The sequence below is a fragment of the Mirounga angustirostris genome, unplaced genomic scaffold (assembly GCF_029215605.1).
Source record: "Mirounga angustirostris isolate CCGP_5_RB_7025 unplaced genomic scaffold, mMirAng1.0.hap1 SCAF_12, whole genome shotgun sequence".
Lineage (NCBI taxonomy): Eukaryota > Metazoa > Chordata > Mammalia > Carnivora > Phocidae > Mirounga > Mirounga angustirostris.
The window spans coordinates 91,372,580-91,387,606 of NW_026991720.1; the positions used below are offsets into that span (position 1 = coordinate 91,372,580).

General features: G+C 48.0%; 1 protein-coding gene across 9 annotated transcripts in view; it reads right to left on the reverse strand.

The window, feature by feature from the left end:
• Positions 1 to 11,168: 11,168 nt before the first annotated feature.
• Positions 11,169 to 15,027, reverse strand: part of VPS41 (VPS41 subunit of HOPS complex) — a 176,448-nt gene continuing 172,589 nt past the window's right edge. For all 9 annotated transcript variants that reach the window (XM_045864920.3, XM_064575436.1, XM_064575437.1 and 6 more), the window contains 4 exons: positions 14,361 to 14,460; positions 14,210 to 14,254; positions 12,823 to 12,902; positions 11,169 to 11,893 (listed from right to left, as the gene is read on the reverse strand). In XM_045864920.3, coding sequence (XP_045720876.2) covers positions 11,813 to 11,893; positions 12,823 to 12,902; positions 14,210 to 14,254; positions 14,361 to 14,460 — 306 coding nt within the window. In that variant the 3' untranslated portion in view covers positions 11,169 to 11,812. The remainder of the gene's footprint in view (positions 11,894 to 12,822; positions 12,903 to 14,209; positions 14,255 to 14,360; positions 14,461 to 15,027) is intronic.

Genomic DNA, 15,027 nt, shown 5'->3' on the forward strand with positions numbered 1-15,027 from the left:
CTTCACCATTTGTTCCTGAAAAAAAAAAATGATGTTTCCATTATTTTTGTGGCCACAAAGAAAAATTATATTCATAAAACCTTAGCTCGGCTACTGCCAGTGACCAGGCTGTTGAGGTTATTAAAGTCATTTTTCTATATTAAATGAATATAAGAATTTGTAGGTGTTTTGGGAAGAAAACTACAGTCTGTTTCCCGTGATCTTGAAGGAGTATCCTAACGGTGTGTGAAGGGTGCAGCCTTGAAAACAGGGTCATCTGAAGGTTATACGGCAGGGAATCAAAGATATTTCAGGTAGGACTATGGTTGCTGTTGAAGTGTAACGAAGAAAACAAGCTAAAAACCAAGTAGTCATTCCGTTCCTTGGTGGGTCTTCCATATTGTGCATCCAAGAGGATCACGCCCCTTGGGAAACTGCCAGTCTGATTAGTACTTGTCGGGTGACTATGAGACAGAGTCACTCTTCCACTGTCTGGCTCTGCTTCTGGATTTGGTTAGCAAGATGAAGGCACTAGCAAGGGACAGCCCTTAGCTTTGATGTATCCACTCCCTTTGGGAGCATTTAAATCAAGAAATAGATGTTGAGAACCTACTGTGTGCAAAATACTTTGTTAGAACATTCTTCAGCTTTCATTCTTTATTTCATTCCTGTGACAGGATAGCATGTTGATAGAGATGAAGAGAAAAGCACAGGATGAAAACATAGAGCCTTGGAGTGGTAGAGTTCCAAAGACCTGCTTACAGCTTCTGATTCTGGCACTTTCCCTTGGGTCAGTCATTTTACCTTTCTGCGTATCGGTAACACATTATTAAGCCTTGGAACTGTGACAAACTTTTTAAATAGGCCCCAGAGATGGATATATATGCATGACATAGTCTTTGCCTTCCAGAGCCCAGCCTACTCAAGTGGATGGACACTTTGATGAATGTCATATGCTATGCCAGAGAAACATACAAGATGCTAGGTGAACACAGAAAGGGGAGAGGCAAATTCTGACTTATTTTGGACTTAGAAAAGCCAGAGGTTCTGGGAAATGGCAGTTGTAGAGAAAGGTGAGAGCCCCTTAAATTACTGTCCCTTCATCTAGGAGTTACAGCTCCCAAGATGCTGTTCTCTTCATTGTAGGCTATAGATCTCTTTGACCTCCCAGTTCTAAGACCAATATTATTTTCTTCTATTCCCTTTCCTTCTCCACCTTCCTCCTCCTCTTTTATCCTTTCCACAGCACAGAAAGGATCACAGCCAATCCTTTGAACTATGTCAAAACCACGATGGCAATAGAGCTCTACTTGAGCACTTGAGCAAAGCAGGAGAGATGAATGAAGACTGGCCTGGGATGAGGCCAGTTAGGGGCTAACATGTACTTGGCTGTGCTGCCTTCAGTTACTGGATTTGGGCTGAGTAGACTGCATTTGATACAGAATTAACTGTTTTCCCACTAGTCGGCAAACATAGTTGAGTGTCTTGAATATAAATCCCACTTAGTTAGGCACGGAGAATAGACATAGAATTAATATGACATCTGGGAATTAAGAGTCTAATGGGAATCAAGTGGGTACTTAACTTTAAGAGTTCACAGAAGTCCAGGTTGCTATGGAGGCACTTAACTGGGAAGCTAGACTTACCTGGAGAAGCAGAGAAGACAACTCTGGCAAAGTGATGTTTAAGCTGAAGGATGTGCAGGAATGAGCTAGGAGGCATCTGGGGAATAGTCCCCTTTTCTTCCTGTCATCACTTCTGCCTCTAGTATTAAGAAGATGAGCCCAGATGCTATCCTTGCGCATGGAGAATGGCCCCCATGCTTTAGCTGACATGACTCACAACTGACAAGCAGAATGTGAGAAAGCAGCTCAAGTGCTGGCTCAAATACTGGTGAGCTGCTCATGCTCACAGCCCAGCTCCCCCAGGCAGCCATGGCTGCTTCTGGGCGCGTCAGTCTGTTTCTCTGGATTGTGCAAAGGAAGTCGATGGTGGGCGCTGCCTCCTTCGGGAAGTCCACCTGGTGTCCTCCATCTGTGTGAGGGTCTCCTTTTCAGTTAAAGTACTGGCCTCATCGGAGTTCCTGCAGCCTACACACAATGCCAGCCTTCTTGTAATTCCATGACCCTACAATAAATTCTCCATTTTGACCAAGCTTAGCTTGAGTTTTGTTTCTCTCTTCACAACCAAGGGTCCTGACAAACGCAGTTATGTTAGTGTTTGGAGAGGTCAAAGTACATATCTTGAACCTAAATCTTAGTACAAGCTTTTTTAAAAATCGAAGCTAAAAAGAATCTTAAAAGAAGCAGTTATGTTAAAACAAACTTCAAATTAAGGTAATATCATCTACAAATATTTTATTGAGCTCTTACGAGCAACTCTTCCACATTTTTGGAATTCAAATTTATGCTGTGTCCTTTCACATCGTTTGAATAGACATTTCCTGCTGTACTTCCCTCCATACATTTTGGCGGAGAAGCTGGGCACCAGTCAGAGAGGACACATGGTAAGTAACACCTGGAGAAACGAGAAAGACCCGTGGCGTTCTGAAAAGCGAGCCAGCAGGTGAGGGGGCCCAGGCGGTATGCCTGGCGTTGAGAAGTGCAGGCAGTGGTCTCTTGGGTGGAGAGAGGGCACTGTGTTTCTGCAGCGACAAGTCCCTTTCTAGAATGAGGAATTCTCATGTATTCATTTGCTAGGGCTGCCGGAGCACAATACCACAGACTAGATGGCTTGATCCGCAGAAATATATTTTATCACAGTTCTGGCGGCTAGAAGTCCAAGATCAGAATGTCAGCAGGGCTGGTTTCTTCTGAGGCCTCTCCTTTGTCCCTGCATGGTCTCTCCTCTGTGTGTGCATATGGCTGTGTCCATATTTCCTCCTCTTATAAGGATACCAGTCATTTTGGATTAGAGCCCACCCATACGACTTCATTTTACCTTAATTACCTCTTTAGAGGCCCTATCTCCTGATACAGTCCTAGTCTCAGGTACTGGGGATTAGGACTTCCAACATATAAATTTAAGGGGAAACCATTTGGCCCATAACACATGTGGAAACATAGTCATGTTCCTTTTCCTTTTAGGGGAAAAACCCCACTTAAAGTAATATTGGCAGATAAGAACTGGCATTATTATCTGGCAAAAAAATAAAAGGAAGCTGCAAAGTGGTCAGATGGGAGAGACAAGTGCATTTTCCTCAAAGGGAGGATGGGAATAAGGACCCTGTAGTGACACTGAATTAATCAGCCAGCCAAAGGCGTGGGTATTCAGACACACAACAGATGGGCATTGGGTGTGAGTATAAAAATAACAGAGCGTGAGAGTAACCGATTAAATGTGCTGTTTCTAGAGGGATTTGGATATGCCTAGAGTGGACAAGGGACTTAGAATCTAGCTGTTGTAACGGGCAGCCCAGAGGTGAATCCACAGATCTGACAGGTAGTTACTAGCCTTGGCTGCAACTCGCCCCGCCTCTGGGATGTGGCCAAGGGGGACACACCCAACTGTTGCTGGACATCTCAGACGTTAGAAAGTTCTCGAGTTTATACCTTTCTTGATAGAACTTTAATCTCAGCAATTGAACTTCTGAAGCAACAAGAGCATATGTTTCCCCTTTGTGCAGGACCTACTTCTAAGCCTTGCAAACGAGTACACCCCTCTGTTTTCATGTCTTTGAAGTAATGTGCTATCCAGTTCCTTCACTTCTTAAATGGTAGGATTTCAAACTCTGTCCTCTCCTAGCTCCTCCTACTTTGTCAAAACGTCTGCTAAAAAAAAATGTCCTTAACAAAGTGCTCTCACATGCAGAATGGAGAACTCCGCTTCCTGTGAACTGGCCCAACAGTCCATTACAATTTTGTCTTTGTTTTTTTAGTCACTGATGTTCCCTCTCTGTGGTCAAGCAACAGCAACATAGATTAATTTTGGAAAAATGCAAGCTAATGCTTAGGAGGCACTTGCTGCATTAGTTGTCTAGTGCTACCTAGCAAATTACCCCCAGATTTAGCCACTAAAGCCAACAAACATTCATTCTGTTTCTGAGGATCAGGAATCCAAGAGTGGCTGAGGGGGGCGGCTCCAGCTGAGGGTCTTCCAGGAGTCCGCAGTCACGCTGTTGGTGGGGACTGCAGACTCTCATTTGGCCCCGGAGAGTCGCTTCTTAGCTCCCTCTCATCCTGCTGGCACGGTTTCGGGTCCTCCCCACAGGGCCTCTCTTCGTGGCCCAGCTTCCTCCAGGTGAATGATGCCCGGCCCCAGTGACTTTTAGGACCAAACCTTGGAAGCGATGTACCATCAATTCCACCATATTCTATGGGTCACTGACCAACCCTGGTCAAGGGTAGGCCACCTCAGAGGCTGACATTCACGAAGCATTTGCTACATGCTGGTTACTTTTCCTGTGCCTTGTACTAGCTGAGCACTTTCCACGCAGCATCTTCCTTCAGGCTTTCAACTCCTCCAAAATAGATGCAATGATCGCCCCATCTTACATTTGAGGCAACTGAGGCTAGGAAATGCTAACTTACCCAAACGGTTCCTTAGTGACAGAGCATGGGTTAAAACTTGGTCAACCTTAAGAGCAAAATGCTCCTGCTAAGGCCTCTTTTCATCTGGACTACTAACCAGGTCTTTCCTAATCCATCTGTGTACAAATAATTTTTCTGAGCACAACTGAAGAATTTTGCATCTCACCTCTATTGTTTTCCATACTTATTAAATATTACAAGGTGATTTTCATTCTCGATTCTGTCATTTGCAGATTCCTTATGCCATCTACAGACCCTATTTACACGTGATGTGAGACAACTGGGAAGAGATCGGCATGCACAGATGTGCCCGTAGAACTGGATAAGCACTAGGATTAGAATAAAAGCCTGGTGACCGTTATGTACATAGTTTCTGAAGTAAAATTATCTAAAACACTGAAGCTTAAGGGGCGCCTGGGTGGTTCACTTGGTTGAGCGTCCGATTCTTGATTTCACCTCAGGTCATGGTCTTGGGGTCTTGAGATGTCGGGCTCTGTGCTCAGCGGGAATCTGCTTCGGATTCTCTCTCCCTCTGCCTCTGCCCCTGCTTCGGCGCACATGCCCCGTCTCTAGTAAATAAAATCTTTTTTAAAAAATTGAAGCTTAAAAAAAAAGAAGAAGAAGAAGGTAGCAGGAAGGGAAGAATGAAGCGGGGGAAATCGGAGGGGTAGACGAACCATGAGAGACGATGGACTCTGAAAAACAAACTGAGGGTTCTAGAGGGGAGGGGGGTGGGAGGATGGGTTAGCCTGGTGGTGGGTATTGAGGAGGGCACATTCTGCATGGAGCACTGGGTGTTATGCACAAACAATGAATCATGGAACACTACATCTAAAACTAATGATGTAATGTATAGGGATTAACATAAGAATAAAAAAAAAAAGCTAAAAAAAAAAAATTGAAGCTTAAGTTTAAACTCCATAGGCAGTGACTCAATGGTAACCAAGTCACCGAGTCAGTCCTTTGACATTAGGTAAAATTGGCTCAAGGCCTTTATCCATTTCCCTTTAGGAATAGACCAGCCTTCTCCCAACATGCCAGCAAATCTGTTTTTTTTTTTTTTTTAATAAAGATTTTATTTATTTGACAGAGAGACACAGTGAGAGAGAGAGAGCACAAGCAGGGAGAGTGGGAGAGGGAGAAGCAGGCTCCGTGCTGAGCAGGGAGCCCGATGGGGGGCTCAATCCCAGGTCCCTGGGACCATGACCCAAGCCGAAGGCAGACGCTTAATGACAGAGCCACCCAGATGCCCCAAATCTGGGGTTTTTATGTTCTTGTTGTCACATGTGGGTCTATGCTCCTGTTCCCAATCAACCTCAGCTCTTGCCTCCTGCCACTGTTATGTTCTCCCTGCTCTTCAGGGTCTCAGATGTAGAGCACAGCTCCTCAGTTTCCCCTAGAACCTACTCACAGATGACACTGTTTGTATGCCAGACTTTACTCAACACTGGGGAAGGTAGAAGGGTCCAGCATCAACGTGACATACAGGTGAAAATACTGGCCTTAAAAGCCCTCTGGTTATTCTGGTTGCTTGTTCTCATTCCCTAAAATCCTCCTCGCTCGGTTCCCCTCCCTTTAGAAAGCAGAGCAACTCAGCTCTTCGCCCCTGACAGAGCTCTGGGCTAACTTGTATTATCTGAGGAGTGCAGCCAGGAACGTGTAGAGGTTCTGGTTCTGCGGCTGCTTCTTGCCCTCTTGAGTCTCCCGTCTGCCCATCAGGCTTTGGAAGTGCGGGAGAGCATGGTAAAGGCTTAATTTTTCATTGGTGTGGCCCCTACAACTGCCTTTAGGAGGCAGAACCTGTTGTCAGCTTTGGCTTCAAGTAGCTTCATTTTTTTCAACTCTGTCACAGGTAGCGTTGAGCCAGGAGTCAGAGCGAGGGTGACAGGCTTCCTAGGTTGCCAGGGACCATTGTGTTGGTTTGCTGTGTAATAGTGCCCCTCACGTTCTCAAGATGCTGTGGTTGGGATCACAAATTAACATTATCACTAGAGTCCAAGAGCAGTTGATGGAATTTTTAAAGTCTGTCATTAATGTGCTAACATCAAAGCAAAAGGGAATTGAGGCTACTTGGAATAACAGGCAAAAAGCTTGATTAATTTTGGAAAAAATTGCTTTGGCTTAAATCATTTGAATACAGTGATCTGTGGTGATCTGACCTATTCAGGCATTTATAGTGTCTGGGACTAAGGACCTTCACATTAGGAAGGTCCACTGTTTTCTGACAGTGAATAGAATGGTTTCTTTTTAGAAAACCACAGCATGAAAGGGGAGCTGTGGAGAGTGGATGTATCCATGAAGCTATCAGGTATCAAGAAAGATCAGTCACAGGAACTACCCAAGCAAAGCGGGCTCTTCTCTTCTCTCTTTCTGCCATAATATTCCTGACACTCCTTCCAGGGGAAAGAAACCCACACCTGGCAGGAGAATGAGGTTCGGTCTAGTAAGGGATATTTTAATTGAGCGGCCTTTCTATAGAATGCCTTTGGAGATTTGATTTTCTTTTGAGCAATTCATTTATCATTATACCCAATAATATATCATAAATACCTTTGTCACGTTTGTGCCACAGTCCTGGGAGGTTGGAGTATGAACTGCTTTAAGTTGGGGAACAGAGTATGTTGGGGAAGACCTGGAGATGGTGAGACATTAAGTTGGATTTTGAAGGCTGATGGGATCTAAACTGATGAGTTGAAAGACAGTAACTGAAAAAATGGGGAAAATGTACTGTAGAGATTGTAAGCATTGGGAATAACAAAATATCTGGGAATTTGAGTGGATCAGTCTGGAAGGGTGATTTTTTTTGGAAGATCTTATTTATTCATTTGACAGGAAGAGGGAGAGCACGCACGCGCATAAGCAGGGGGAGTGGCAGGCAGATGGAGAGGGAGAAGCAGGGAGCCTGATGCGGTGCCCAATCCCAGGACCCTGGGATCATGACCTGAGCCGAAGGCAGATGCTTCACCAACTGAGCCACCCAGGTGCCCTGGAAGGATGATTAATGCAGAAGTTGGGTGCAGAATAAATCAGAAGTGTGGATAGTGGAGGCAGGAAAACTGGGAAGGGATTGGTTCTAACCCAGCCAGATGCTGGATGACAAGAATCTGGGTCCAGGACAGTGGCAGTGAGAATGCAAAGGACAGCGTGAAGGTGAGAAAAGCTGGCAGACTGGATGGGGGACAGAGGAGGAAGAGCACTCAAAGATGAGGTTTTAGGAACTTGAGAATAAATCGTGTTCATTATGCAAGGAAGAATGTAGACAACAGAGACTTGTTGATGGTGGCCGTGAAGATCAAAAGGGAGGAAGAGATGACAGAAGAGAGGACAGCAGGTCTCTAGAGAAGCACGTCGACCAGAGGGGCCATATTTACAAGTCCTGTCACTCAGGTCACAGAATGTTCTAAGGTATGTATTTCTCTGTCTTGAACAAGAGAGAAAGACTGGACGGACTTCCATTCATTCAGCAGACATCCTTAGGTGCCTCCTGTGCGTCACTCTACCATGGAAAGGTGAACACGGTATGTTCCTCGTCTTCACTGAGCTCCCAGACGACGCAGACACGTAAGTAGAAAGGGCAGGATGCTCCTGTGGTGTAGTGTCCAAGGTGGGTTGCTTCCCCCACTTGGGGCAAGTCTCCCCTGTTGACAATAAGATGGCCACAGGACAGGGATGATATAGCAGAGAAGGAAAAGCAAATCCTTGATTTTAAGTCCCAGAACGGATTCTTAAAAATTCAGAGACTTGGCAGCTTGCAGGAACCTCAGCCTCTGGGTCCCCAAAATAACATGATACTGTGACAGGCGTCCACTGCCCCAGTAGGAACCTGACTGGGGTGGAGGAGCCAGAGGAGACGGGCCCCAGGAAGAGAGAGCAGAGGCAAGGAACATCTCGCTCTGAGCTCCAGACTGAGGTCTCAGTCAAGGTGGACTCAGCAGCTTGGAGAACAGAGGGTCCCCACTTTCCATTTCCTCTGAGAAGTAGCAAGCCTTACCAAGCAAATGCCCACCTTCTCCAACACCTCCCCCCCCCACCCCTCGCGACACACATACCCCACGCACTCTTGGGAATGGCAAGGAAGCAACAGAGAAAGACCAACTTGGTTGGCGAGACTGACTTTCTCAAGCCCCAGAGCCACGAGGCGGACAGGCATGGGGGAGGGGCCGGGAGAGGCTTGGGGGTCAGGAGCAGCAGGGGCAGGAGACCTGAGGGCCAGAGACGGGCTGGGGCTGCGGGCAGCAGCAGAGGCAGGTGCTGGAAGGCCGTGGGGACGATAGCCTTCCAGCCAATGCCAGTATGGACAGAGGTCAACTGACGGCAAGATGCCTTCTCATGGATGCCGGATGCGGTGATGCCGTCCCGGCCACCACCCCAAAACTTCGAGGCAACCAGGAAAGGAGTCCCTGGAACTAATCCGGAAAAGCCTGATGTATCTGAGTTGCCCATGAGCGAAGATGAAATTTATGCCACCACGTAGACTACGGGCTCAAGACTGACACGGTGTCCCTCCGCAGACCGCGCCTGTGCACGCAGACCCCGGCAACGGCAGTGCGGTGGACAAGGGCAGACGGAGCCCCCGGTGCTCTCCGAGGACAGGCGGGCCGAGGCCAGGGCGAGCGAGGACCCCTGAGCACAGCACCATGGGCCGAGGGGGAGCTGCAGTCCGGTAAAGGGAACCAGAGCTCTGGGAGGGACAGGAGACAGCACGCGAAGCTCCGGGCAAAGGGCTGCAGAGGCCGATCTGCAAACCTGAGGCTTTGAAGAGGAGGGACACGAGCACGTTTGCATTTAGAAGCAGCATTCTCGGTGCATGTAAAGAAAGGCCTGGCCTTGGCTAACCCTGGCATTCGCGCTTCTGGAGGCCATCTTTCCTTCTCTCTCCTGTATTCTCTGTACTACGAACCTCACACGGATTCTAACCCCCCCGCCCCCAACCTGCACTGTAGCCTTCATACAGTGACGATCAGCTACGAGTCCAGGATAGGGGTCTGGGAAGTCCAAGTTAGGGTTTAGTATCCAAATTGGTGGAGTTTCCAGAGCCTGAGTCTTGGTCAGAGAAGCCCGAATGACCTGGTCTGATATTGAGCCTGTAGAATGTCTCCTACGCACACATGTACACACATCCTATTCCTTATTCAGTGTTACTGGGTGAACTTTAAAAGAAATTGAGGAACGTCTATATTTTTATTTACAGTTTACTTAAAAGCGGGTTGCACGCTCTGTGCTGCCCGTCCTCTGGTGGAGGTGGGCAGGGAGCGCCCCGGCAGCCCGGATGGGGGAGGGGGGAAGCTCTCCCTACCGTCGGCTTCCTCAGTCCTCTCGCTGATTCTGTAAGCCATTGGCTACTTTGTAACGAATCCCCTTCTGTGGCCAGAGTGGATTTTGTTTTCTGTGCACCGACCACAACAGGTCAAATACACAGGGTTAAGATCACAGATGCTGCAGGCCGCCTGCTGATGGCTTGGCCCCGAGGTGCTCCGGCCTCCTCACCTGTACAATGAGGAGGGTGAGGATGAAGTAAGACAAAGTGCTTACAAGGGCGCCTGACACACGGTAACTGCTCAAATGTTTGTTTTTAGGAATGTGAAGTACATAGTTTAACACTATACCAACCAAATTAAAAATTTAAGAACTTCTTAAACTAGTATAAAATCCTTTCGGCTAAAAGCAAAAGAAACCACTATCACAAAGTAACTTTGCACTTGGCTGTTTCACACTCAGAATGGCTTTCTGTAAGGAGGGGAGATGCATATGCATTTACACCCACCGCCTCCCCTCCAAATTAAGTGCAGTAGCTCTGCTTCTTACCTGTGTTTCAAACTGGGCTTACTCGTGAGGTTTTTGTGTGTGTGTGTGTGTGAAGGAAGGATTTCTCTTGTTAGAAGGGAAAAAGAGCAGGAAGAGCACTAGCTTTGGAACAAGGGGATATGATGCTGAGGGGGCTGACAACTTTCCACTTTGAGATATTTAAGACTAATGGGAAAAGCCTGTTGTCTGCTAGAGAACATTCTTTTTGACTCCACTGCAGAGATGTGCCATGAACCCCCCACCCCCACACACACACCGGTTTTCTGAAAGGAGCCCTACTCTGAAGCTCATCTTCACCTGTGACTGTGACAGCATCTCTACATTGCAGTTGCGTTGTAAGGAAACCAAGGGACATAGTATGTTCTTCTGGGGGACGCAGGGAGCATGAAAGGAGATGCCAGGTCCACCGGTCAGTATGTGCTTAGGACTCATTAGCATCCTACCCTCTCCCCTTGAAAACAAAGCAGAAAGTTGCATTTATTCACATGTGTGGGACTAAGAGTGGCGACAGTGTTTTCCACACATTTGCACCCATCGCAAGAGGATGGCAACCCATCCCAAGACCGATGAAGCCAGTCACTGTAAGACAGTCCCAAGTATGAATTCTCTGCCTGCATTCTATGTTCTCTAGGTTCCACGAGGGCCAACGAGGCTCCAGAAAACTTGTCCTGCCCACCCTCCATCACTGGACAGTCCCATTGCTCCTGAGAATCCCTCTCAGACTCCGCAGTGTCCCTCCCTCCCTCCCTCCGTGCTGGCAAAAGCTAAGCACGAGCCCTCACACTCTAAGGTGTGGAAACTCTCCGCTCTTAGCGTGCCAGAATTCCGGGATGAAGTTCAACCCACTGAAAGGGAGTCTTTCATAATGGGAAGAGCTAACATTTATTCAATGGACAGACATACGGAACACGTGATCAGTCACCGTAAAGCAGCACGACGTCAGCCTGCTCATGTTATTCCCAGATGTCCTTGAATAAGTGACAATTTACACAATGTTGCATTAAATGCCTATTAAGAAGATAATCACAGCTGGTGACATATTAAAAAAAGCAAACCCAGAATGCGAGGACTGATGGCAGCAGAGCCTGTGGGAACAGGTGCCAAGCTGCAGCAAGCGCTGGCTGGGCAGCTCCCCGGCGATGCTCGTGGCAGCGAGGACCACGCTCAGCAGGCCGCCCGATGGCCAGTTCTACCAGGCTCCAGAAATTCATTTTCCAACTCCCAGACTGACTTCTCTATTCCTAAATGAAGAATGAGCCCAACAAATGGTGAAATACGGACTGTGAGCCCAAATATTTGGAGGCATGGATGCGGCAAACCCTCACTTCATCAACTGCACAGAGAAACCTCTAGAAGACGGGCAAAGATGAAGAAAGTTTTCCTTGAGCAGAACATAAACACGTACAAATCCCGGAACAGCTCTGGTGTCCACAAATACCGCTGCCGCAAAGACACGCAGTCTTCAAAAGCGTGGTGAGGAAGAGGACGGCAGAGCCGGGCTACTTCTTCATCTCCAAAATGGCGCTTCCTGGCCCGCGGTGCTTGGCGCTGCAGATGCCGCAGAACTGCGCAGGAGAGTTCTGCAAAGGTCATTCACAGACACAGATTTTTAAAAAGAGGGCGCTTTCTACTCTCCTGTTCAGAAATACTTTATGGGAGCAGCGGTGGGGGCGGGGAGCTATGAAACACCACTCCTCCTCCCGGAGGTTTTGCTGGGTCACACAGGATTCTGTCTACACCAGCTGTTACTGTGATGCAGACGATACCCCAAAGCAAGACACGTGTCCTGGGGGGACACGGGAACAGGACCCTAAAAACAGCAGTGTCCTGCTGCAGAACTCAGGTTGAGAAAGTTCTACAAACTGGTTCTCACTGTATGTCATGTCAGCATAGCTTGACAGTCATCGATTTTACCTAAACGAATTCCCTTGGTGAGTAGGCTTTTATGATGTTCAGCACAGTAACCCCCCTATATCCTTGGGGAGTAAGTTCCAAGGCCCCCCAGTGGCTGCCTGAAACCCCAGACAGTACCAAGCCCTAAATATGCTCGGCTTTCTCTATGCAGACCTACGTACGAGAAATGAGGCCCAGGAAGAGATTACTGGACAGTTGTGACCCCCCCCCATACTGTGACAGAGGTTCTGCGGCTGTGGTTTGTCTGGCTCCTGCCGGACCCCCTCTTGTGGTGAGAGAGGAGAGGCGTGCGTGCTGAGAGGGAGGGAGGGAAGGAGGGAAGCAGGTGAGCTCGGTGCAGCCACTCCGGACAACCTGGCCGTTGGTCAGGAAGAGGATCATGTGTTTGCAGAGCACGACTAACCGTCACGGTAATGGACACCACGGATGGGGGGGGCTACTGGACAGGAAATGACGCATTCGAAAAATACTTTCATTTCCCTCATGTGCTAGACAACGAATCCTGAGAAGCCACAGGACGATGGGGACACTTCTGAGTGCGTCCTCCCGACTGCAGCGAGCTCTGTGGCGTCGGGCTGCCAGGCGGCCAACTCACTGTGCTGGGCCCGGGCAGGCACTCCTTGTGGAACATGTGGCGGCAGTGGAAGACCAGCACGCTGAAGGGCTTGGCGGCATCTGCGGGGGGGGCAGAGACACGAGCACTCAGGGCAACAAGCAGATCGGGAACTGGAACCCATCCTGCCTGAAGTCCCACTGCAGTTTAATTTTCCCACAATACGCTGCCTCAGGAGGATTACGTGGTCACTGGTACCCCCCAACCCCCGTCTCGAGGGGGGTGTGATCGGATGCAAAGTGGGGACTACGGTGGGGATGCTGAGTCACAGATCCCGTGCCTGGCCTCCCCGTCAGTGACGAGTACCACCAAGGGACCACCTCACCGCAAATGCAAGCACAGGTAGTGTAAAAATTAGATCAGTCTGTGCACGCCCTCCTCCCTTCCCTAGACCCTCAGACACCAGAAAACCACCCTATGCTCAAGCCCACTTTGTGGCTTTAGGAAAATGCTCCAGCTGGCTTCTGGCCTTGGCCGAGCTGTTCAGCGGCGTCCAGGCACAGCCGTTCACCCCCGTCTGCACTGCTGGTCAGACACGACCGGAAACCAGGACGGAAGCTCCCCACTGCGGCTGTCAACATGAATACTTACATCCAAGCCTAGTTCCTGCAGGAAAGACCCCGACTGGAACGACGTCTGTCCCGGTCCTGCTCTATAATCCCGTAAAGCTAAGTATATCGTACATCAGCTAGCTCTTTCAGTACCCCTCTATGCTGAATTTACATTAAAAACACTCTTTGCATCCCAGTAACTATGCTTTGCTTTCTACTTTCAAATTATGGAATTTCCTCTTCTGTCCTGTCCTTACATAAGGTGCTTTGATTACACAGGATGATATATAGATCTACCAACTACAAATAAACACATGCTAATGTTCGAATTAGATGGCAAGTAGTAGGTTTCTGGTGAAATGTGGGAAAATTAGGTGCCTTGAACCATATAGCAGAGCAAGTTTGAAGAAAAGGGGAAGCTACACACGGTTCTTCTACCTTGGAATTTAAGCATTGTCAATGGTAGATTTTCCACTCTGTTTTACCCTAAAGCCATGGTATCTCACACAATGGCCCCTGAAGTAGCATCCACACCACGTGGGAACGTGTTAGAACTGCAAATTCTGGGGTCCCGCACCTCTTGGGGTGGGACCAGCATCTGGGCTCTACCTCCTAGGTAATGCAGACTCCCTGCCGGGTGAGCACCTCAGCTTTCAAGAAGGGCAGTACCAGCGTGCAACTGAGGACAGCTGTGGGCTGAAATTCTCCTCTAAAATGGGTTATTCCAAAAGCTATATAATAATTAGTTAACGTCAAAGTTTTAATTCTACTCCTCATGAACCCACATTTGGGGATGACCCCCCTCCCAACCACCTCACCTGATGGAAGAATAGGGGAAAGGCACGATTCACAGATGTTCTCCTCTGCAAGGAAACACACACACTTGGGATCACACAGTATTTCTATTTGCTCTGTCTATTCTGAAAGCAAAGCATGTGATTCCAGTAGAATTATTTCAATTTTACCCACCATCGACCAGAACGCCTTTCATTTGAGTTCGGTGCATTTTCTTCAGTAAGGACAAAGAGTCTGCCACGAGAATCTTCTTGCAGCCTTCACGAAGCAGAATCTAATACATACATTGTAAGAAAAAGCCATTTTTAAAAGACTGAAATAACGGGGCAAACCCTCTTACTGGGGATTCAGAACATGGGTGTGTTTGAAATCGTCCAATGAGGCACTCACCCTTGCCTGTCCCTGGTACGCTTTTCCCTCCAAACCCACCTTTCCAGCCTCCATTCGGTCACCACTGCACGTATGTGGTGCTTGTGAAATTAAATACAAATTGCAGTCTGGCAAGGAAGGCTGTGGTAACCAACCCTAACATCATCTTACAGAGCTTCCTAATGCGGACTCTCTGGCAGTTGGGCCCCTAAGTGACCTGCTCCGTTCCAACCTCCAGATCTTTGCCCAGGATGGAAAACCTGCTATCCCCAAATCCTCCATTTGATAAATCCCTCTCTCTACTACACTAATCTATCCTGGGTCCCTATCATGTACAAGGAACAGGGCACAGAGAAACTAAACAGATGTGATTTCTGTCCTAAATCCCCTCTGCTATAATTCCTCTTTTCTTCCAATCCAAACTGTTGAGCATAGTGCTAAGAATGTAAAGTGTCCCTGGTAACCGTCAATC